Raw genomic sequence first — 25,476 nt, 5'->3', positions numbered from 1 at the left:
TTTTTATTATTATTATTATTATTATTATTATTATTATTATTATTATTATTATATTATATTATTATTATTATTATTATTATTATTATTATATTATATTATTATTATTATTATTATTATTATTATTATTATATTATTATGTTATTTGTTATGTTTATAAACATCCAAATTTGAAAGGAAATTCCAATACTTATAACTGAATAGTTGGTTATTTTGGTTATCATTAGTTAGTTATTATTTTGTATTTTCGGATTTCCGAATTTCCGAATTTTCCAAATTTCCAAATTTATAAATACGAATTTTCCAAAATTTTACGAATTCTGCATCTAAACAAATGGAACTTTTTCCAAAGTTATGAATTTATTTGAAATAATGAATTTTGATCAGAACCAATGACCCTAAAAATGAAAAAAAAAAAAAATTCCGGCAGTGTGTCTACCCCTCTGCCACCCTCTTCCAACAAAAATCCCCTGCCCCCAATCTCCTTGTGCCCCCCCCCATCGCACATGATACCACTGTGATCAGGGGCAGCCGCCCCTCCTAACCCCCCCCCCCCCCCCGTTCCAACCCGAAAAAGGAAAAAAAAAAAATTCCGGCAGTGTGTCTACCCCTCTGCCACCCTCTTCCAACAAAAATCCCCTGCCCCCAATCTCCTTGTGCCCCCCCCCCATCGCACATGATACCACTGTGATCAGGAGAAGCCGCCCCTCCTAACCCCCCCCCCCCCCGTTCCGACCCGAAAAATGAAAAAAAAAAATTCCGGCAGTGTGTCTACCCCTCTGCCACCCTCTTCCAACAAAAATCCCCCGCCCCCAATCTCCTTGTGCCCCCCCCATCACACATGATACCACTGTGATCAGGGGAAGCCGCCCCTCCTGCCCCCCCCCCGTTTCGGCCCCTGGGACAGTTGGTCTCCTTGTTTTACAATGAGGAAATTGAGTCTGGAGGTTAGCCGGGCTTATAAGGTGCTCCAAGATAACAGAAATTAATGTTATTTTTGTAATGTGTGGTGTGTATTTATTCTTCAGTGAATAATTTATTATATCAATTATTGTGTCTTTTTTTGTTTGTTTGTGATGTGTTCTTGATATACTTACTCATGTCCGAGGATCTCGGAGCTCGTTCAGCTCTCTTCTTTTTAATCTTTATTTTTGTAACTTTTCAATTCTAAATAAACTTTCAAAACCTTCACCGTGAGCCGAGGTTGTGTATTTCCTTCCCAGCGTGAATCCAACTCTTGGTGTCGCATTCGAATTTTATTCTTACTAAGGTCAGCACGAGTCTCTCTTCTACATAGACGTGTGCGCTGCCGAAAAATGTGTTCGTTTTCGTTTCATTCTTGTTTTTTTTTGGGTTATTCGCTATGATTGAAATTCGTAAATTCCAAAATTTGAAAACCCGAAAAACCCAGAAATTCGAAAAATCGAATATTCCGAAATTGTGAAGTTCGAAAATTCAGAAATCCAGAAATAAAAAAATCTGAAAATGATTTTTTTTTTTTTTCGGGGTATTCATTATGATCGCAATTTGTAAATTCAAAAATTCATAAATTCGAAAAAAATAAGAAAATTTGAAAATATGAAAATAAGAAATAAAATCGGAAAATTCAAAAGAACAAATTTGAAAATTCTAAATAATAAACTAACTACTAATAATTAACTATTAAATGATAGGTATTGGAATTTCCATTCAAATTTGGCTGTTAGTGAACGTAACGAATACGAATTGATCCGAAGTTACGAATTATCCGAAATAACATATGCTGCATCTAAACAAATGGAATGGATCAAATTAATAAGAATGATACGTTTTTATTATTATCGTTATTTATTATTATTAATTGATGTTACATTCATTTAGATATGGCATTTGTTATTTTGGATAATTCAAAACTTCGGAAAAACAACATATTCCTTACATTCACTAACAGCCAAATTTCAAAAATTAGAAAACTTGAAAATAAGAAAAAAAATTCGAAAGAACGAAAATCTTAAAATTCTAAATAATAACTAATTGATAATAACAAACTTTATAACAAAATTCAGAAATTCAGAAATAAAAAAATCTGAAAAGTATTTTTTTTTCATTTTTTGGGGTGTTCATTACGTGCGCAATTTGTAAATTTGTAAAATTCATAAAATTTATAAATTCAAAAATATGAAAATTCGAAAATTCTAAAATACCAAAATAAGAAATAAAATCTGAAAATTCAAAAGAACAAATCCGAAAATTATAAATAATAAACTAACTACTAATAATTAACTATTAAATGATAGGTATTGGACTTTCCATTCAAATTTGGTGAACGTTACGAATTGATCCGAAGTTACAAATTATCCGAAATAACAAATTCCGCATCTAAACAAATGGAATGGATCGAATTAATAAGAATAATAAGTTTTTATTATTATCGTTATTTATTATTATTAATTGATGTTCCATTCATTTAGATATGGCATTTGTTATTTTGGATAATTCATAACTTTGGAAAACAACATATTCCTTACATTCACTAACAGCCAAATTTCAAAAATTAGAAAATCCGAAAACAAGAAAGAAATTTCGAAAGAACGAAAATCTTAAAATTCTAAATAATAACTAATTGATAATAACAAACTTTATAACAAAATTCAGAAATTCAGAAAGAAAAAAAATCAGAAAAATATATATTTTTTTTACATTTTTCGGGGTGTTCATTACGTGCGCAATTTGTAAATTTGTAAAATTCGTAAAATTCATAAATTCAAAAATATGAAAATTTGAAAATACAAAAATAAGAAAAAAATCTGAAAATTCAAAAGAACAAATCCAAAAATTCTAAATAATAAACTAACTACTAATAATTAACTATTAAATGATAGGTATTGGACTTTCCATTCAAATTTGGTGAACGTTACGAATTGATCCGAAGTTACAAATTATCCAAAATAACAAATTCCGCATCTAAACAAATGGAATGGATCGAATTAATAAGAATAATAAGTTTTTATTATTATCGTTATTTATTATTATTAATTGATGTTCCATTCATTTAGATATGGCATTTGTTATTTTGGATAATTCATAACTTTGGAAAACAACATATTCCTTACATTCACTAACAGCCAAATTTCAAAAATTCGAAAATCCGAAAATAAGAAAGAAATTTTGAAAGAACGAAAATCTTAAAATTCTAAATAATAACTAATAATAACTAATAACTAATAATAACTTTTTCTAGGTCACTTAATTTATTAATTCTGTATTCTATTGTGACTTCCTCCTTCATGGCCATGCGTGTCATTTCCTGGGAGATGTCATCAATCCCAGGAGACAACAGGCATCGCCGGGTCCTAGCATCGCCATAACAACGGGGTGGGCACGTCCTCCACCGCCGTCCATTGTTATGGCAACAAGATAATCTGCCTGCGATACACCCAGTGTTTGCTGCGCACGCGGGAGATCGGGAGGTGCATGCTGGGTAGCCAGCATCACCATATCCCGAAAGAGGCTGCTAGTAGGCTTCACATGCCCACAGTGCAGATGGAAGCGCTCTGCAGAGCTGAAATCAAAAGTAAGTACAGTAATACCTCGGATTGTGAGTAACGCGGTTAAAGAGCGTTTCGCAATACGAGCTATTATTTTTATTTTTTTAAATCCTGACTCGGGTTGGATTCAAGCCTCTGTGGTGTGCAGTACCACATTTGCCCAGAGGCGCGGGGGTCGCCGGTGACACTTGGAGCCGCTCCGATACACTCGAAAACACTCCTTTCCATGTTTCTGAGCCTCTCTGAGCTTTTCTGAGTACATTCGAGGGGTTTCCGAGTGTCTCCGATGCCCCCCCCACCCCTGGCCACATGCGGTGCTGCATACACTAGAAGTCACTGCAGAACAGATTATCTTAGTTTCCATTGACTTCTATGGGGAAACTCGCTTTGATATACGAGTGCTTTGGATTACAAGCATTCTCCTGGAAAGAATTATGCTCGTAATCCAAAGTACCCCTGTAATTAAAAAATCTGGGAAATGAGCGGCGAATTGTTAAATGACATGCATTCAAGTATGTAGACAAATATAGCAGAACAGGTTACCTTAAAAAAATTCTGGGTGGAACTCCGCTTTAATTAGGTAAGGTGTGGGGCCACCATGTGACATTAACTGGTGTCCCTGCCCCATTGTGGCATCACCGCCCGGTGCATGCTTGAGGGGGGCACCCCCACAACCACAGCCCAGGGTTGTAGGAAAGAGGCCCTTGTCCCCATCAACATGAGGTGGGCAGAGCTCCCCATGTTGAGGGCATGCAGCCTGGTATGGCTCAGGAGAGGGGCCGTTAGCTCGTCCTTTCCCTTTTCTGACCTGCCGGCTTTATACTCGGATAAGAGCCTGGTATGGATTTGGAGGGACGCCACACTTTTTTTTTCCACACATTTATTAGAAATGGAGAAACACTTAGAAACTGAGACCGGACTATATTTAGTACATTTAATAATAGGAAAACAAAAGACATCCTCACACGGGCAAACCACAAACATAAATATACAAGAGAACCACAACCATAACACCAAAAATGCTTAAGTACAATATGTGCTATATACTGTGTATAGAAGATGAGGAGAACAGGTCACGGGGGAATAGTGGAGATACAAGGAAGGGGGAACCAGGACTGGGATCAGGTAAGAGGGAGCAGATATAAGGCACCAGGGTGTAGGGTACAGCGTGTAGGGTGAAGGGTGCAGGGTGTAGGGTGCAGGGTACAGGGTGCAGGGTGCAGGGTGCAGGGTAGAGTACAAGAGCAGGATTAGAAGCAGGATAAATAATGGCTGCATCTGACTTAGAACAGCAAAGCAAAACACTGATGCAAGGTGTATCAGCAGAAGGGGAAATTAAGTACCCTCCCAGTAGCCAACAGTTAGCCCCCTAGTGTTTAACGTTTAACCCATTCCCTGCCAGTGAAATTTATACAGTAATCAGTGCATGTTTATAGCACTGATCGCTGTATAATTGTCAACCATCCCAGAAATGAGTCAAAAGTGTCTGATGTGTCCGCCATAAAGTTGCAGTCACGATAAAAATCACAGATCGCCGCTATTACTAGTAAAAAAAGAATAATAATAATAAAAATGCCATAAATCAATCCCTTATTTTGTAGATGCTAAAACTTTTGCGCAAACCAATCAATATACAGTGGGTGCCGCCGATATTGTGTCAATCTTGCCGCTGTTAGAGGTGAGATTGACACCTGCGAGCCCCGTCGCGGGAGCCAGCGCCGAGCTATGTCACTCCTCCCGCTCGCCAAAAAAATACCAAAAATATGTAGAACTATACATATCGGACTAAACTGAGGAAAAAAATAGCTTTTTTTAAAAAAAAAAAAAAAATATTTATTATAGCAAAAAGTACAAAATATTGAGTTTAAAAAAAAAAATTGTCACTCTTTTTTTGTTTGTAGCACAAAAAATAAAACTGCAGAGGTGATCAAATACCACCAAAAGAAAGCTCTATTTGTGGGGAAAAAAGGATCTCAATTTTGTTTGGGAGCCACGTCGCACGACCGCGCAATTATCAGTTAAATTGAAGCAGTGCCGTATCGCAAAAAGTGGTCTGGTCATTGAGCAGCCAAATCTTCCGGGGCTGAAGTGGTTAAAGTGGTTTTAAAGTCTCAAGGTTTTTTACCTTCATGCATTCTACGCTTGAAGGTAAAAAAAAATGCCAACCCCCCCCCCCAACCCCTCCTCAATACTTATCTGAGCCCCACCTAAATCCAAAGATGTGCACGAGAGCAGCTTCTTTCCCAGGTCTCTTCCTCCTCATTGGCTTAGACAGCAATGGAAGCCATAGAACCAAGGAACCCACTTGATGAATGTGGAAATGTCTTTGAAATCACAGAACAAGTCCAGTTGGTTGGGATAATGACTACTAGCTATACCATGAATTGGATCATTATGATCCTTCACAGATGATTTACACGTTGGTTTAGATGATCTAAGGTCCTTGTCCAATTGATGAACCAATGAAGCTGTGCTTCACTTAGTGGGGAGGATTTTCTCAAAGAGTGGACAATGTTCCAATGGGTGTCCGGAATATACCACAGAATTAATGGCCCTACATGTACCATACATAACCACTTTACTTCAATCACAATAATGTCATGTAATGTGATGGTATGAAGGTGATCCTAGTCCTATTAGATCACAGGCTCAGCTCTTGGCTGGTCTTTCGAACCGTGCTTATAGTTTAGTTGGTGCTTCCTGCACCAAATATTTGCATTGTTTATGTCCAAATTCCCTCCCCATGGAAACCATAATGAGCAAAAAAAACAAATAGAGAAACCCAATACTGGCTGGAGTTGTACATATCATCATCACAAAGACTGTTTCCTCAGTCCTTTCCAATCAACCAAAGCATAGAAGACCTCAATACGAAGACAACAATGTGGCTCTCTTCGAGGATACTCCGAGCAATCTGCCTGACTGTGACATTCATCTTGGGAGTCTTCTTCAACTCCCTGATTGCTGTTGTTTATTTTAAGGACTGGAGACAGAGTGTAAAGTCTCGGGTCTGTGAGCGGATTCTACTCTCCACAGCCATCGCTAACGTCCTCCTCCAATGTTTCATAACCCTTGATGGTGTCCTATACATTTATGGCACCTATGTGTTGTTTATTAAGGAAGTGTATATTTTTGACTATGTGTTCCTTTTTCTGCTGATAGAATTCAGTTTCTGGCACACGTGTTGGCTCTCCATCTACTACTGCCTGAAGATAGTCACATTTTCTCAGCAGATTTTCCTTTGGATGAAAACAAAGTTCTTCTCTTTTGTTACCCAAGTACTCATAGGGACAGCAGCTGCTTCTTTATTGATCAACTTGCCGTTTGTCTGGACAGTGGACATACATTTCCTGCAAAATCTGACAAGTACAGCTGAAAATAATTACATCATTGACCTGAATCTTTCTTACATAATATTTAACATGATGTTGGGTTGCTGTCTACCGTTCCTTCTGACCTTCACATCGATGGGCCTCAGTGTGACTTATCTTCTCTGGCATGTCTTCAGGGTAAAGAGCGATGCCTCTCAATTCAAAGCTGTCCAGCTTGAGGCGCACATTACTGCAGTGAGGACAATGGTTGTACGTCTAATGGTAGACTTGACTTTCTTTTTAATCATTGCCGGCTCATTAACCTCAGAATTTTCTTTTGGTGAGTCATGGGGTGTGGTATGTTGGATTCTAGTTACGTTCTATCCCACGGCTCAGTCCGTCGTTCTAATTCTAGGGAACTCTAGATTGAGGACAATGGTAGGCTGTCAACGAGTTGCTTCATAAATACTTAATATAGGTTTAAGGATATTTAGGTATCCGATGTTTGATATTTAAGTATCCGATGTTTGATAATTAAGTATCCGATGTTTGATATTTAAGTATCCAATGTTTGATATTTAAGTATCCGATGTTTGATATTTAAGTATCTGATGTTCGATATTTAAGTATCCGATGTTTTATATTTAAGTATCTGATGTTTGATATTTAAGTATCCAATGTTTGATATTTAAGTATCTGATGTTTGATAATTAAGTATCCAATGTTTGATATTTAAGTATCTGATGTTTGATATTTAAGTATCCGATGTTTGATATTTAAGTATCTGATGTTTGATATTTAAGTATCTGATGTTTGATATTTAAGTAACCGATGTTTGATATTTAGGTATCCAATGTTTGATATTTAAGTATCTGATGTTTGATATTTAAGTATCCGATGTTTGATATTTAAGTATCCGATGTTTTATATTTAAGTATCTGATGTTTGATATTTAAGTATCCAATGTTTGATATTTAAGTATCTGATGTTTGATAATTAAGTATCCAATGTTTGATATTTAAGTATCTGATATTTGATATTTAAGTATCCGATGTTTGATATTTAAGTATCTGATGTTTGATATTTAAGTATCTGATGTTTGATATTTAAGTAACCGATGTTTGATATTTAAGTATCCAATGTTTGATATTTAAGTATCTGAAGTTTGATAATTAAGTATCCGATGTTTGATATTTAAGTATCTGATGTTCGATATTTAAGTATCCGATGTTTGATATTTAAGTATCCAATGTTCGATATTTAAGTATCCAATGTTTGATATTTAAGTATCCGATGTTCGATATTTAAGTATCCGATGTTCGATATTTAAGTATCCAATGTTTGATATTTAAGTAACCGATGTTTGATATTTAAGTATCCAATGTTTGATATTTAAGTATCTGAAGTTTGATAATTAAGTATCCGATGTTTGATATTTAAGTATCTGATGTTCGATATTTAAGTATCCGATGTTTGATATTTAAGTATCCGATGTTCGATATTTAAGTATCCGATGTTTGATATTTAAGTATCCGATGTTCGATATTTAAGTATCCGATGTTTGATATTTAAGTATCCGATGTTCGATATTTAAGTATCCGATGTTCGATATTTAAGTATCCAATGTTTGATATTTAAGTATCCGATGTTTGATATTTAAGTATCCGATGTTCGATATTTAAGTATCCAATGTTTGATATTTAAGTATCCGATGTACGATATTTAAGTATCCAATGTTTGATATTTAAGTATCCGATGTTCGATATTTAAGTATCCAATGTTTGATATTTAAGTATCCGATGTTTGTCCTGTTGCATGATGAGCTAGATCATCTTATTACATCATGAACTGAGGGTCTACTTGTTTTGACTTATTTCACCGAAACTGGAATCACTGAACGAGCTAATGCCTTGATATTGATAAACAACTTCACCGATTTTCACTCAATGTAACGCCCATCCTCTCCACTCCTCCCAAGACGTCCGGCTCTCTGGCATCCTTGTCTCCTCCTCCCATGCTCATCTCCAGGACTTCTCTAGAACATCTTCAGTCCGGAACCCTCTACCCCAATCTGTCTGGCTATGTCCTACTCTGTCCATTTTTAGGCAATCTCTGAAAACTCATCTCCTCAGGGAATTCTATCCAGCCTTCACCCAACATCTGACTCCTTTATTTTCCCCATCAGCTTACAGTTATTATATTTTGTTCCACTTCACCCCTCCATATTAGATTGTAAGCTCTCCGCAGCAGGGGCCTACCTAACCCTCCTGTATTGCAATGTATTCTTATTGTGCTGTCTCCCTTTATATTGTAAAGTGCTGTGCGGATTGTTGGCGCTATGTACTGTAATTCCTGTGCTATAATAATAATAATATTGTGCATTTTTCCTTTTCTTAAAGCTGAAGCCTGGGCATTAGTTCCCCATTACCACCGTCACCTTCCATACAAACACACCCTTTGCCCCCAAACCCCCCATCCCTAACTAATTACTGAGGTGGCAAAAAAAAAAGAAGAAGAAGAAACCTGTGCTAAAAGCCCCTGTTGCTTACCTACATCTGTGGTCATGTTACAAGCCAGTTCCAATGTCAATGTTCTTCACTGAAAGAGAGGCATAGAATGCATTAGCCACTTGCCTACTGGCCATTTTTACCCCCTTCCTGCCCAGGTCAATTTTCAGCATTCAGCGCTCTCACACTTTGAATGAAAATTGCACGGTCATGCTACACTGTACCCAAACAAAACGTATTATTTATTTTTTTTAAATAGAGCTTTCTTTTGTTGGTATTTAATTACCACTGGATTTGTGTTTGCTAAATAAACAGTAAAAAATAATTAAAATTTTGAAAAAAAAATTAATAGCTTATTATAAAATGTTGAAAACACTGATGAGGCTGCAGTGATAGGCACTGATGATGCTGCACTGATGGGCAGGCACTGATGAGGCTGCACTGATAGACACTGATGAGGCTGCACTAATGAGGCTGCACTGATAGGCACTGATGATGCTGCACTGATGGGCACTGATGAAGCAGCACTGATGGGCATTGATAGGCTGCACTGATGGGCACTGATGAAGCAGCACTGATGGGCATTGATAGGCTGCACTGATGGGGTTGCACTGGTGAGCACTGATGAGGCTGCACTGATGGGCATAGATGAGGCTGCACTGATGAGCACTGTTGAGGAAGCACTAATAGGGCAGCACTGATGGGCATTGATGCGCATTGATAGGCTGTACTGATGGGCACTGATGAGGAGGCACTGATGAGGCTGCACTGATGGGCACTGATGAGGCAGCACTGTTGGGCATTGATACGCTGCACTGATGGGCACTGATGAGGCTGAACTGATGGGCACACGAGGCTGCACTGATGAGCATTGATGAGGCAGTACTGATGGGCATTGATGGGCATTGATAGGCTTCACTGATGGGCACTGATGAGGAGGCACTGATGAGACTGCACTGATACATGGAACTGATGACACTGATAGGTGGGACTGATAGGCAAGGATAGGTGGCACTGATGGGCACTGGTAAGCTGCACTGGTGGGCACTGAGTGACAGTGCTGGTGGGCACAAACTGGCAGCACTGGTGTGCACACATTGGCAGCACTGGTGGGCACACATTGGCAGCATTGAGGAGGAGACACTGGTGGGCACTGATGAGGCTGCACTGATACATGGAACTGATGACACTGATAGGTGGGACTGATAAGCAAGGATAGGTGACACTGATGAGGAGGCACTGATTTGCAGCACTGGTGGGCACTGAGTGGCTGTACTGGTGGGCACACATTGTCAGTACTGGTGGGCATGCATTGGCAGTACTGGTGGGTGCACATTGTCAGAACTGGTGGGCACGCATTGGCAGTATTGGTGGGCATGCATTGGCAGCGCTGGTGGTTATGCATTGGCAGCACTGGTGGGCATGCATTGTCAGAACTGGTGGGCACACATTGGCAGTACTGGTGGGCACACATTGTCAGCACTGGTGTGCACGTATTGGCAGCACTGGCGGGCACACATTGTCAGCACTGGTGGGCACACATTGTCAGCATTTGTGGGCATGCATTGGCAACACTGATGGGCATACATTGTAAGCACTTGTGGGCACACATTGGCAGTACTGGTGGGCACACAGTGTCAGCTCTTGTGGGAACACATTGGCAGCATTGAGGAGGAGACACTGGTGGGCACTGATGAGGCTGCACTGATACATGGAACTGATGACACTGATAGGTGGGACTGATAAGCAAGGATAGGTGACACTGATGAGGAGGCACTGATTTGCAGCACTGGTGGGCACTGAGTGGCTGTACTGGTGGGCACACATTGTCAGTACTGGTGGGCATGCATTGGCAGTACTGGTGGGTGCACATTGTCAGAACTGGTGGGCACGCATTGGCAGTATTGGTGGGCATGCATTGGCAGCGCTGGTGGGTATGCATTGGCAGCACTGGTGGGCATGCATTGTCAGAACTGGTGGGCACACATTGGCAGTACTGGTGGGCACACATTGTCAGCACTGGTGTGCACGTATTGGCAGCACTGGCGGGCACACATTGTCAGCACTGGTGGGCACACATTGTCAGCATTTGTGGGCATGCATTGGCAACACTGATGGGCATACATTGTAAGCACTTGTGGGCACACATTGGCAGTACTGGTGGGCACACAGTGTCAGCTCTTGTGGGAACACATTGGCAGCATTGAGGAGGAGACACTGGTGGGCACTGATGAGGCTGCACTGATACATGGAACTGATGACACTGATAGGTGGGACTGATAAGCAAGGATAGGTGACACTGATGAGGAGGCACTGATTTGCAGCACTGGTGGGCACTGAGTGGCTGTACTGGTGGGCACACATTGTCAGTACTGGTGGGCATGCATTGGCAGTACTGGTGGGTGCACATTGTCAGAACTGGTGGGCACGCATTGGCAGTATTGGTGGGCATGCATTGGCAGCGCTGGTGGGTATGCATTGGCAGCACTGGTGGGCATGCATTGTCAGAACTGGTGGGCACACATTGGCAGTACTGGTGGGCACACATTGTCAGCACTGGTGTGCACGTATTGGCAGCACTGGCTGGCACACATTGTCAGCACTGGTGGGCACACATTGTCAGCATTTGTGGGCATGCATTGGCAACACTGATGGGCATAAATTGTAAGCACTTGTGGGCACACATTGGCAGTACTGGTGGGCACACAGTGTCAGCTCTTGTGGGAACACATTGGCAGCACTGGTGGACACACATTGTCAGCACATGTGGGCAGACATTGGCAGCACTGGTGGGCACACAGTGTCAGCACTGGTGGGCACTGTTGGGACTGCACAGATAATCAGGACACTGATAAACAGAGCGCACTGCATGCGCCCAGCAGCAGGCATGTGGTGTGCACGATCACGGGAGGCCGCTGTAGCCATCATTCAGCTATAGCGCGGTGGGCTAGCGGTTAAGGGAAAAAACCCTAAGCTTTTACAAGCACTTTTAGACACTGCAGAGGATAGAATAGGGTAATATTAGCCATAACCCGAAAGTTGTAATCAGGGATTGCAGGCCGATCCCGTTAGCAAAACGTATTGAAACTAGGAAGTTGTCCTTATCAATATACCAGCATTGTGGGCACTATGATACATATATGAATATCTGTAGATTTGATTTAAGCTCATTACTGCTTCTTAAGGTCACCTCCATTCTGGGTGTTAATCATTTATATATCCATATACAGCGCCCTGAAAATTACCCCTTGAAATTTCCCACATCTTGTCATGTTACAACCAAAAACGTACATTCATTCTATTGGGATTTTATGTGATGGACCAACAAAAAGTGCCACATAATTGTCAAGTGGAAGGAAAATGATAAATGATACAAATAAATATGTGAAACGCGTGGGGAGGAAGGAACCCTTGAAATAGTTCTCCAGGATCGGGGAACCCCCTGCTAAAAATTAGAAATCTAAGACTCATGATACATTAGTGTGATGGTCAGTGGGAAGAATGGTCCTTACACTTGTGGTCAGTGGGAAGAATGGTCCTTACACTTGTGGTCATTGGGAACAATGGTCCTTACACTTGTGGTCATTGGGAACAATGGTCCTTACACTTGTGGTCATTGGGAAGAATGGTCCTTACACTTGTGGTCATTGGGAAGAATGGTCCTTACACTTGTGGTCATTGGGAAGAATGGTCCTTACACTTGTGGTCATTGGGAAGAATGGTCCTTACACTTGTGGTCATTGGGAAGAATTACCTCCTTACACTTGTGGTCATTGGGAAGAATGGTCCTTACACTTGTGGTCATTGGGAAGAATGGTCCTTACACTTGTGGTCATTGGGAAGAATAGTCCTTACACTTGTGGTCATTGGGAAGAATGGTCCTTACACTTGTGGTCATTGGGAAGAATGGTCCTTACACTTGTGGTCATTGGGAAGAATGGTCCTTACACTTGTGGTCATTGGGAAGAACGGTCCTTACACTTGTGGTCATTGGGAACAATGGTCCTTACACTTGTGGTCATTGGGAACAATGGTCCTTACACTTGTGGTCATTGGGAAGAATGGTCCTTACACTTGTGGTCATTGGGAAGAATGGTCCTGACACTTGTGGTTATTGGGAAGAATGGTCCTTACACTTGTGGTCATTGGGAAGAATGGTCCTTACACTTGTGGTCATTGGGAAGAATGGTCCTTACACTTGTGGTCATTGGGAAGAATGGTCCTTACACTTGTGGTCATTGGGAAGAATGGTCCTTACACTTGTGGTCATTGGGAAGAATTACCTCCTTACACATAGCTAAAAAGACCAATGGTGTCGGTGGGAACTTATCCGAGAGGCAGAAATTGCCCAATGCCGAAGGAACCCCTACAACCTCTGGAGGAACCCTAGGGTTGAGAATCACTGCTCTACTACTTCAAGAAAACTTCTAGGCAACTTGCACCCATTGATTTCAACGGAAGTTGCCTCCAAGTCGGATCTCCAATTATATTGAAGCGACTTTACGGGAAAAAGAAAATAATTTACATAGGTTACTTCCCACGTTTACCCAGGCAACCCCCCCCCCCACACACACACACACACAGAGCGGACTATTCTGTGATTGGCCACAGCCAAAGTCACCTGTCCTGGAGGCAACTTTAAGTCGCGTTGTGAGTTGTGCAAAGTTGCGCTCAAGTCGTGCTGAAGTTGCCTCCAAATCGCCTTGCAAAGTCGCGCTGTAAGTCGGGTTGCCCCTGTGTGAACCGCGCCTCACGGTCTTTGCAATTGTTTCTTTTTTTGTCTTTTTTTTTTCTTTTATGTAAACAATCACAATTTAGCGCAGCTCCGTTCGCTTTTATTGTTTGTTCCTTGAGTGTATCTCACAGTCGAGCTGCATCTTTTTTATTTCCATTTTGTTTATGATTGAACATTAGTGCGGTATATACTCTACAATATCGAAAAAAAGTCAAGTCAAAGGATCAGCGATGAATGTGTAAGCCAGGAGGCTGAATGTCAACTGTTTGTTTTTTTTTAATTGAAGAGAAATGCTGAAACCCCTGTGAGGGAAATTCCTGTTTTTCATGTTTTCTGAACTTCCTTTTAATAAAATCGGGCAAGAGAAGCTCCTCGAAAAGGAGAATAGCGAGTGGCTGCGTCCTTAAAGCGGGAGTCCGCCGTTTTTTTTTTTTTTTCAAAAGCCAGCAGCTACAAATACTGCAGCTGCTGACTTTTAAAATAATGACACTTACCCGCCCAGCGCGCCCGCGATGTCGGCACCCGAAGCCGATCTCTCGATCGTCTCTCGGGTGCTGCCGCCGCCATCTTGGTTATGGGAATCAGGAAGTGGGGCCTTTCAGGCTTCATTTCCCGGGTTCCCTACTGCGCATGCGTGAGTCGCGCTGCACAATGAGGATGGTCCCCGCTGTCTCTGGGATCCGTGTGTTTCCCAGCAGGCAGCGGGGGACCTTTGGAAAGGGGCGTAGATTCTGCAGAAAGGGGCGTAGCTTCTGCAGAATCTAGGTGGGTGCAGATACCTGTACTGTACAGGTACCTGCAACCCCCTCCCCCCTAAAGGTGTCAATTGTGGCACCGGAGGGGGGGAGGGTTCCAATGAGCGGAAGCTCCACTTTAGGGTGGACCTCCGCTTTAACGTTCTACCATTTGAAGAGAGTTCTCACAGGAGCTAATGGGAGGACAGTCTGTTTAGACTACAGAAGGTTCTGATTGTTTGGATTCAGGAATTTGAGTATTACTAATCCATGATATAATATTTACTCCTCCTATATACAACTAGTGATGGACGAACTTCCGACGGGACGTTTCGCGAACGCGAAATGCGAACGGACCCAAACGTTCGCGAAACCGAACGTTCGCCGCGGGCCCCATTGACTTCAATGGGAGGCGAACTTTGCAAACCTTCATGTCGAATTTGCGGCCACGTGGTAATTATTAGGGGGTAAAACGTAGTCCCACCATCTGGACAATGACATAATACATGTATGAGGTGAATTTGGGATCGATAACTACAAGCATTTTTATTTTATTTGGGAAATTGTTCTAACAATTCAGGACTATGGAGCTAATGAAGGCAATGGAGGAGAGGGAAGGTCAGGGACCAGGGTAGGCAAAGAAGAGGGTGCAGGAGATGATCACCAGCAGCGTGACATACCGGAATGACACATGCACCGTGATAGAGGCATCTGACAGCAGCACCGTAATACAGAGCACTGACAGCAGCACCGTGACATACAGCGCTGACAGCAGCACCGTGACATACAGCGCTGACAGCAGCACCGTGACATACAGCGCTGACAGCAGCACCGTGACATACAGCGCTGACAGCAGCACCGTGACATACAGCGCTGACAGCAGCACCGTGACATACAGCGCTGACAGCAGCACCGTGACATACAGCGCTGACAGCAGCACCGTGACATACAGCGCTGACAGCAGCACCGTGACATACAGCGCTGACAGCAGCACCGTGACATACAGCGCTGACAGCAGCCCTGTGACATACAGCGCTGACAGCAGCACCGTGACATACAGCGCTGACAGCAGCACCGTGACATACAGCGCTGACAGCAGCACCGTGACATACAGCGCTGACAGCAGCACCGTGACATACAGCACTGACAGCAGCACCGTAAGCAGCCCCAGGAGGAAGTCAGCACAGCACAGGGATGGTGTGATCCCCTCATAATAAGAACCCCCAGGAGGAAGTCAGCACAGCACAGGGATAGTGTGATCCCTTCATAATAAGAACCCCCAGGAGGAAGTCAGCACAGCACAGGGATATCATAAGCAGCCCCAGTAGAAATATGACACCGCTCAACCTCTTCAAAGAGGAGGGTAGGGGCATATAGTACGGTGTGCTTTTTTGGGTCAAGGAAGTGAGCCAAATGAATTAAGAAGGTCTGTGTGCTTGATTAAAAAAATAGTTTATAGACATATACATGGTCTACTGGTCACATGTGTTGAATTCCTCCGAGATCCATGCCTCATTCATTTTTAGAAATGTGAGGTAGTTAACACTGTGGTGAGCTAGGCGAGTACGCTTATCGGTCACAATCCCCCCTGCTGCGCTGAACGTCCTTTCGGACAGGACACTGGATGAGGGGCAAGCCAACAGTTCGATTGCAAATTGGGCAAGCTCTGGCCAGAGGTCAAGCCTGCCCACCCAGTAGTCTAGGGGTTCATCACTCCTCAGAGCGTCCACATCGGCCGTTAACCCAATGTAGTCGGACACCTGACGGTCTAGGCGTTCCCTGATGCTGGATCCGGATGACACCTGTCGATGGGTCGGCTGAAAGAATGACCTCATATCCGAAGTCACCAACACATCTTCAAACCGGCCTCTTCTTGCAGGCGCTGTTGGATTGGTACCCGCAAATCCTTCTCTGGGAGTGGGAATTGCTCCTCTGCCAGCGCACGCAAAAGCAGAATGCAGCATTTCTCGAAGCAAGGCCTGGAAGTGCTGCATTCTGACAGCCCTCTGCGACGGCGGTAACATTTCCGCCATTTTGTGTTTGTACCGGGGGTCTAAGTACGTTGCCACCCAGTACTGGTCCTTGACCCTCATGCTTTTTATACGGGGGTCCCTATTAAAACACTGGAGCATGAAGGCCCCCATTTGCACTAAAGTGGAAGCGGTGTGGTGGCCTGGCTCCTGCTCATCATCCAGGATAATGTCGTCCTCTTCATTCTCCTCTCCCCATCCTCGCACAACAGGGATCCCAGAAAGGTTTAAAGCATGCTCTTCTTGCTCCTGCTCATCCGCCCCGGCACCATCCTCCTCTGACTCCTCATCAGACTCCTGTTGTTGACTTGTCTCAGATAGAGTAGCCCCCCCTGGGAATTCATCCAGCATTGCGACTTCCTCATCTTCCCGCTCCTGCTCCTCCACAGCCTGATCAATGACACGACGCAATGCACGCTCCAGAAAGAAGGCATAAGGTACCATGTCACTGATGGCGCCATGGCTGCGACTGACCAGTTTGGTGATCTCCTCAAATGGCCGCAGAAGTCTGCATGTGTCGCGCATGAGCAGCCACTGGCGCGGTGAAAAAAAACCCAGCTCCCCAGAACCGTTTCTTTCGCAGAGTTCATACAGGTAGACGTTAACTGCACGTTTCTGCTGGAGCAGCCTATCAAGCATATAGAAGGTTGAGTTCCATCGCGTCGGGCAATCGCAAATAAGACGTCTGACCGGCAGATGGTGTCGCCGCTGAATGTCAGCAAGGCGAGCCATGGCCGTGTAAGATCTTCTGAAATGGGCCGAGATTTTCCTTGCCTGCCGCAAGATGTCCTGGACCCCAGGGTATTTGACAAGGAATCGCTGCACGACCAAGTTTAAGACGTGTGCCATGCACGGCACGTGCGTGATTTTGCCCTGTTTCAATGCGCTAAGCAGATTGGCACCGTTGTCACACACCACTTTACCAACTGTCAAATTGAGCGGTGTTAGCCACTCATCTGCCTGTGAACGCAAAGCTGAAAGGAGTGCCGGGCCAGTGTGGCTCTTTGCTTCCAGGCACAACAGACGCAGCACGGCATGGCAACGTCTCACCTGGCATGTGGAATAGGTTCTGGGGAGCTTGGGCGGTGCAGTGGAAGAGACGCTAGCAGCGGAAAAGGAGGAGGCAGCTGAGGAGGAGAGGGAGGAGGATGGAGTAGGAGGAGGAGAAGAAGAGTCAGGCCTGCATGCAATCCGTGGCGGTAAAACCAAATCTACACGGGTGCCACGGGTTACATGCTTGACGGCCGTCAGAAGGTTCACCCAGTGGGCAGTAAAACTGATATACCTTCCCTGCCCGTGTTTGCTAGACCACGTGTCTGTGGTCAGATGTATCTTGGCACCGACACTGTGTGCCAGAGATACATTCACTTGCCGCTGAACATGGCCATATAGCTCTGGGATGCCCTTCTCTGAGAAATACTTCCTTCCTGGGACCTTCCATTGTGGTGTTCCAATGGCCACAAATTTGCGAAAGGCCTCCGAGTCCACCAGTTTATATGGCAGTAGTTGGCGGGCTATGAGTTCTGACAAGCCAGCCGCCAACCGTTGGGCAAGAGGGTTATCCGGCGTCATCATTTTTTTACGCTCAAACATTAGGCCCACGGAAGCCTGCCTTTTTGCAGAAAAATGTGAGCTTGGCGTGATGGAAGGTGGAGTGGAGGACAATTGTGAGGAGAGAGGAGAAGGAGAAGTAGAAGACGAGGCTGGACGGTGAGAGCCTGCAGTGTGGCTTTGTGTGTTCCGTTGCTCCCACTGGGCTCGGTGATGGCTGCTCATGTGCCTTCTTAAGGCGGTCGTCCCTAGGTGAGTATTGGGCTTACCGCGACTAACGCGTTGACTGTAAAGATTGCAGATGGCAACGCTATTGTCAGCAGCGGACACGTTAAAAAAAGCCCACACTGCGGAGCCATGTGCCGGTGTCCTGGGAGCGCCAGATGTGACCGTACATGGTCGATGACTCGCTCCTGATACATTTGCAGTCTGCTTTGTCCCTGCTGTGCAATGTAAGTCATTGCTGCTTCTCCTCCCTATCTGCTGGTCCATATCTCCCTCTGAACTCCCCTCCTCTTCCTCTCTTGTGGGCACCCACGTGACATCACTAGACACGTCATCATCAACGTCACCTTCCCCACCGCTATAAGTAGAGATCTCGGAGTAGGCAGCAACACCGGGGACCAACCTCCTCCTTGGGCTGATCTGGGTACTGGCGTCAGACTGCTGAGTAGCGCTTGTTGCTACCTCCTCTTCCTGATCCAATACCAAGAGTGGCTGCGCATCAGAAATGTCCTCTTGATATGGATCGGAAAATAATTCCAGTGACTCAAGCGGAAGGTATGTGGTGGTGGTGGTGGTGGTCGTGTTGTTGGTGGTAGTGTCTTTGGGGGTGCACATAGCAGAGAGTGAAGAAGAGGGTGCAGATCGAGAGGATGAGGAGGGTGCAGAAGAGTAAGGCTGAGCGAGCCACTCAACCAAGTCTGGTGCATCCTTTAAAGTAATTGAACGCACCTTCTGCAACTTCCCACTTTGGCTCAAGCCTGTTGCTCCTGCCCTACCCCTACCACCCCTGCGGAAGGGCCTGCCTCTTCCTCTGCCTGTCATTTTTTAAATGACCCTGTGACAAAACTCTTAGTCCCTATACCGATGAAGGACTGCTGCAGTATAGGGCAGCGGTCAGCAGTGGTGCACGTCAACCCTATCTATTGTGGACCGATAGCGGTCCTTACAGAACAGCAGACTGTACCGCACTCAAGCCTATGTACCGTAGCACCCTATACCAAGTTACCAGTCCTTATAAGAACTTTTGTGGACCAAGCAGGTTGTGTATTAGTGTTTAGCAGACTGTACGTCAGTCCCTATACCGCTGAAGGACTGCTGCAGTATAGGGCAGCGGTCAGCAGTGGTGCACGTCAACCCTATCTATTGTGGACCGATAGCGGTCCTTACAGAACAGCAGACTGTACCGCACTCAAGCCTATGTACCGTAGCACCCTATACCAAGTTACCAGTCCTTATAAGAACTTTTGTGGACCAAGCAGGTTGTGTATTAGTGTTTAGCAGACTGTACGTCAGTCCCTATACCGCTGAAGGACTGCTGCAGTATAGGGCAGCGGTCAGCAGTGGTGCACGTCAACCCTATCTATTGTGGACCGATAGCGGTCCTTACAGAACAGCAGACTGTACCGCACTCAAGCCTATGTACCGTAGCACCCTATACCAAGTTACCAGTCCTTATAAGAACTTTTGTGGACCAAGCAGGTTGTGTATTAGTGTTTAGCAGACTGTACGTCAGTCCCTATACCGCTGAAGGACTGCTGCAGTATAGGGCAGCGGTCAGCAGTGGTGCACGTCAACCCTATCTATTGTGGACCGATAGCGGTCCTTACAGAACAGCAGACTGTACCGCACTCAAGCCTATGTACCGTAGCACCCTATACCAAGTTACCAGTCCTTATAAGAACTTTTGTGGAACAAGCAGGTTGTGTGTTAGTGATTAGCAGACTGTACGTCAGTCCCTATACCGCTGAAGGACTGCTGCAGTATAGGGCAGCGGTCAGCAGTGGTGCACGTCAACCCTATCTATTGTGGACCGATAGCGGTCCTTACAGAACAGCAGACTGTACCGCACTCAAGCCTATGTACCGTAGCACCCTATACCAAGTTACCAGTCCTTATAAGAACTTTTGTGGACCAAGCAGGTTGTGTATTAGTGTTTAGCAGACTGTACGTCAGTCCCTATACCGCTGAAGGACTGCTGCAGTATAGGGCAGCGGTCAGCAGTGGTGCACGTCAACCCTATCTATTGTGGACCGATAGCGGTCCTTACAGAACAGCAGACTGTACCGCACTCAAGCCTATGTACCGTAGCACCCTATACCAAGTTACCAGTCCTTATAAGAACTTTTGTGGAACAAGCAGGTTGTGTGTTAGTGATTAGCAGACTGTACGTCAGTCCCTATACCGCTGAAGGACTGCTGCAGTATAGGTGAGCGGTCAGCAGTGGTGCACGTCAACCCTATCTATTGTGGACCGATAGCGGTCCTTACAGAACAGCAGACTGTACCGCACTCAAGCCTATGTACCGTAGCACCCTATACCAAGTTACCAGTCCTTATAAGAACTTTTGTGGAACAAGTGAGTTGTGAATGTTTAGCAGACTGCAGCAGAAGGGCAGCAGTCAAGTATAATATCCTTTCTATATTTGGAAGAAAGAATATTATACATGTACAAGCCTATTACTGTACCACTGATACCAGTCCTGAAAAGAACCTTTGTGGAACTAATAATAACAGCAAGTCTTTAAAATTACCCTCACTGCCTGACAACACTGCTTCCTTCCTGTCCCTATACAAATTGGCAAAAAAAGAGAACGATTAGTGGTTACTGGAACAGCTCTTTTGTGGACCTTGATAGTAACAGCTAATGATGATGATGATGATGATGATGATGAAAGACTAATCTGGCTGTCCCTGTAGCATACACCGTCCTTTCCCTTTCTCTAAACTAACAAAAGACACTCAGGCTGCTGCAAGAATCAGCAGCACAGCAAACCTATCAACACCTAACACCTATACCAGTCCTGAAAAGAACTTTTGTGTACCAAATAGCTAGTGGTTTATCTCTCCCTACTCCACACAGGAACCTGTCCCTATCGTAACAGAAGAAAGAATGTAAAATGGCCACCGGATCGGGTGTATTTATAGGTTAGGGGGAATGTACAAGTGTCCATGTGCTGTCATGTCTCAATTGGCTGTCCTGTATCACATGATAAACGTGTCACCAAAGGTTAAAGTTCTTGTATACATTAAACACGTAAGTCCGCCGCGGCGAACGACGGAAAAAGGCGTTCGAACGTGCGGACCGCGAATGTCGGAAATTCGCCGCGAAACGACCGCCGGGCGAACCGTTCGGCCATCACTATATACAACCTCTGCAGCTCCGAAAATTTTTACCCCCCCCCCCTCCCCCCCCCCCCCTCCCCGCCTTCATGACCAGGCCATTTTTTTGTGATACCGAACTGCATTACTTTAACTGACAATTGTGCGGTTGTGCGACGCTTTACCCAAATAAATGTTACGTCCTTTTTTCTCCACAAATGGAACTTTCTTTTGGTGGTATTTGATCACCTCTGCTTTTTTGGGGGGCTTTTTTTTTTTTTTTGCGCTATAAACCAAAAAAACTGAAAATTTTGAAAAAAAAAAAACAATATTTTTTTTTTCTGCTGTAAAACATTTCCGATAAAAAAATTCAAAAATCAAATGTCTTTTGTCAATTACGCCAATATGTATTCTGCTACATAATTTTGGTAAAAGAAAAAACCCAATAAGCGTATATTGATTGGTTTGTGCAAAATGTATAGCATCTGCAAACTATGAATTTTTTTTTTTTTTTACTAGCAATGGCGGCGAGCAATGACTTATAGCAGCACTGCGATGTTGTGGCAGACAAATCGGACACTAACTGCCACTTTTTTTTGTGAACCAGTGACATTAATACAGGGATCAGTGCTAAAAATGCAAAAAGTTTCAAAAGATTAAATTTTCCTTTTTTTTTTTTTGCTGCTGCTGCCTTCAATTCCCCCTGCCTGTATACATTTTGCTGCTGCCTGCCCTCCTCTCTGCCTATGGTTGTAGATTTCCCCTCTGTGCCCTGACTATAAATAAATATTTTATATATATATATATATATATATATATATATATATATATATATATATATATAAAATCTAAAGTATATGGATATACAGTATTTTTTTAAAAACATTTTGTATATTTTCATTTATTTTTTATATATATATATATATATATATATAGATTATATATATATATATAGATATATATAACCTAAAGTATATGAATATACAGTATTTTTTTTTTAACATTTTGTATATTTTCATTTATTTTTATAAAAACTGAAGGGGGGTTGGGACTTTAGATGAAGCAATTGTATAGTGGAGATAAATTATAAATGAATAATATTTGAATATTTAATTGATGACCGTCATCAATTAAATATTCAAATATTATTCATTTATAATTTATCTCCACTATACAATTGCTTCATCTAAAGTCCCAACCCCCCTTCAGTTTTTATTGATTATCGGGATGGAAGCACCATGCTGTGCTTCATTTAAAGTCCCAAACTCCCCTCTTTCATTTATTTTTATATTTTTTTTATTTTATTTTTTTTATATTTTTACATATATATATATATATATATATATATATATATATATATATATATATATATACATTTTTTTACTATTGTACTTTACTAATTTTTTTTTTTATATATTTAAATATTTTTACATATATATATATATATATAAAACATAGCGCCTGCTCATCAGGAGCCAGCGCTACATACTCTCCCCTCCCATTTAGACATTCTCATTCGTCTGGGAAGAAAAAAACTGAGACTTTCAGTCCTATATATATAGCGCTGGCTCCTGACGAGCAGGCGCTATGTTTTTTTTTTTTTTTAAGTTAATTTTCCTGAAACCACAGTTGGCTTTTGGGGCTAATTTTCTAAATTTCTGGTTTCAGTACCAGTCCAGTTGGGTTGCACTGGGTTCTCCTTTACCACAGGTGTCGCTGTCACGGCCGGCAAGGTTAGAAGCGCAGTCTAGCTGGGTGTACTGAATGCCACTGACTCCCTCGGAACCAGCCCAGTGAGAGTGCTCTCCTGCTGTGCATTCTGGGGGGTGGTATTTAAGGTACAGACATTCCATGCTTCGGGGTTCCGTAGTAGAGGCTCAACTCAGAACTTGCCTGGATCGGATCGGGGAAAAGAGATCGCTCTAAAGGAATCCGTTGCAGATACGGGTGAGAAATCTGGGGATATTGTGTTGAGTGGGACTGTACGTAACTATTTGCCAGCAGAGGAGTTGCGGGACTCAGAGGTAGATTCCCTGTTCGACTTGTCAGGGGATGACGAGTTATGACGAGTTATTAAGACTTTGTCCCAAGAGATGTTGTGGACCGATGCAGATGATGTGGCCGCAACCTGCAATGTTTCTGGCTGGTTAGCTCTTTATTCGGGGAGTCCATCGCCTCGGGCGGAAACCCCTACAACTAATGACTTGACTTTGCCTAAAAATGTTAGTTTGCCTGAATCCAAGAGAATGTCTTTTGCCATGGTAGGTAAATCAACAAATTCTTGTGTGCCTCCCGGGGATGGAAGTGCCCGAGCTCTGCCTAGGCTCGCACGGTCCCAGCGGCTGCTGAACAAGCGGGTGGCTACAGAATACGGTTTGGAGTTCCCTTATGTTCCCAAGGAAATTATGCATGAAATTGGGAAGAACCGAGAGCATTAGTATGCCAGTGATGTGTGGGACTACCTGAAGGTACCTAAGCCTTTTCTGGAAACAGGGATGTTCCACTGCTATGTACGAACGTTTCACCGGGTGTCTTCAGCACTGGAGCTTTGGGTGACACATATACTCTGATAAAGTTGTCATTTTCTGGCCGGGAAAGGACAATGTAGTATATTTCATCACCACTGTTGATGTCAGGGGGAAAACATTGACTTCGCCAGACCATTGGTTTTATTGGTAAAGCAATTACTGAGATTGGTTTTTTTTGCTTGAGAAAAAAAAAAGTTTATTTTTCTGGAATTTTTTTTACAAGGATTGTGGGGCTAGTTAGACAGTGTTAGGTTTGCTAAGAGGAAAGCTCCATGTCAAGGTCATCCACGAACCACAGTACTTGTTTAAAAGGACTTGTATTTTGTTACTCTTACCACTAGGTGGTGGGGGTCTGTACAAATACTTGGACTATTGTACGCAAACCTGTAGGTTAACAGCATTGGAGAGAGAGTCTCATTTTCTGCTGAGAATGAGATTTTGCCTCCTAGGATTGTACCCATAGTATGTGTTTTCTTTGTTGTTCCTTTTGTGTGTTTCTTTTCAGTAATGACCAAGATCGTCTATCAAGCTGCCGGAGAGTGGGTGGTGTAGATAGACATTGGGGTTTGTGTATTATGTGGCTTGTTTTATATCAACTGCTCAATATATTGTATGTTTAATGTTTTTTTCCCTTTCCTTTCCTCATTCCAAACTTTGAGTTCAGGTACTCTACTTTCAGGACTGAAAGTCTCTGTTTTTTCTTCCCAGACGAATGAGGACATCGACTAAATGGGAGGGGGGAGTATGTAGCGCTGGCTCCTGATGAGCAGGCGCTATGCATTTTTTTAAAGTTAATTTTGCTGAAACCACAGTTGAGTTTTGGGGCTAATTTTCTAAATTTCTGGTTGCAGTACCAGTCCAGCTGGGTTGCACTGGGTTCTCCTTAACTGCAGGTGTCGCTATCACCACCAGGCAAGGTTAGAAGCACAGTCTAGCTGGGTGTATCGAATGCCACTGATTTCCTCGGAACCAGCCCAGTGGGTGTGTTCTTCTGCTGTGCATTCTGGGGGTGGTATTTAAGGTACAGACATTACATGCTTCGGGGTTCCGGAGATCATTTTCTGTCTGTTCGGTTCTGATGGTCCTCCTGACCAGCCCCATGGCCCTCCTGGCCTGGGGTGCAGAACCATGCATTCCAAGTCTTGGGACTGGCTGGCCCAAGTCAACGCAACTGCAGGGACAGGCCTGAATGGAATTCGGGGCCTATTGATCCAAAGGTGGTCCAGTACCATC

General features: G+C 43.3%; 1 protein-coding gene across 1 annotated transcript; it reads left to right on the top strand.

The window, feature by feature from the left end:
- Positions 1-6,406: 6,406 nt before the first annotated feature.
- Positions 6,407-24,795, top strand: LOC143925270 (taste receptor type 2 member 8-like). Its single transcript, XM_077449858.1, has 2 exons — positions 6,407-7,175; positions 24,749-24,795. The coding sequence occupies exons 1-2, from the start codon at positions 6,407-6,409 to the stop codon at positions 24,793-24,795; spliced, it is 816 nt and encodes a 271-aa protein (XP_077305984.1).
- Positions 24,796-25,476: the final 681 nt, after the last annotated feature.

This window comes from Lithobates pipiens, unplaced genomic scaffold (genome assembly GCF_037356315.1).
Source record: "Lithobates pipiens isolate NorthernLeopardFrog02 unplaced genomic scaffold, aLitPip1_a1.2 Scaffold_22, whole genome shotgun sequence".
Lineage (NCBI taxonomy): Eukaryota > Metazoa > Chordata > Amphibia > Anura > Ranidae > Lithobates > Lithobates pipiens.
This window is presented reverse-complemented; position numbering and strand designations above follow the sequence as displayed.

Coding starts and splice junctions, on each gene's coding strand:
- LOC143925270 (XM_077449858.1), top strand. CDS start 6,407: ATGTGGCTCTCTTCGAGGATACTCCGAGCAATCTGCCTGACTGTGACA. Junction 7,176..24,748: donor AACCTCAGAATTTTCTTTTG/GTGAGTCATGGG, acceptor GTTTCTTTTCAG/TAATGACCAAGATCGTCTAT.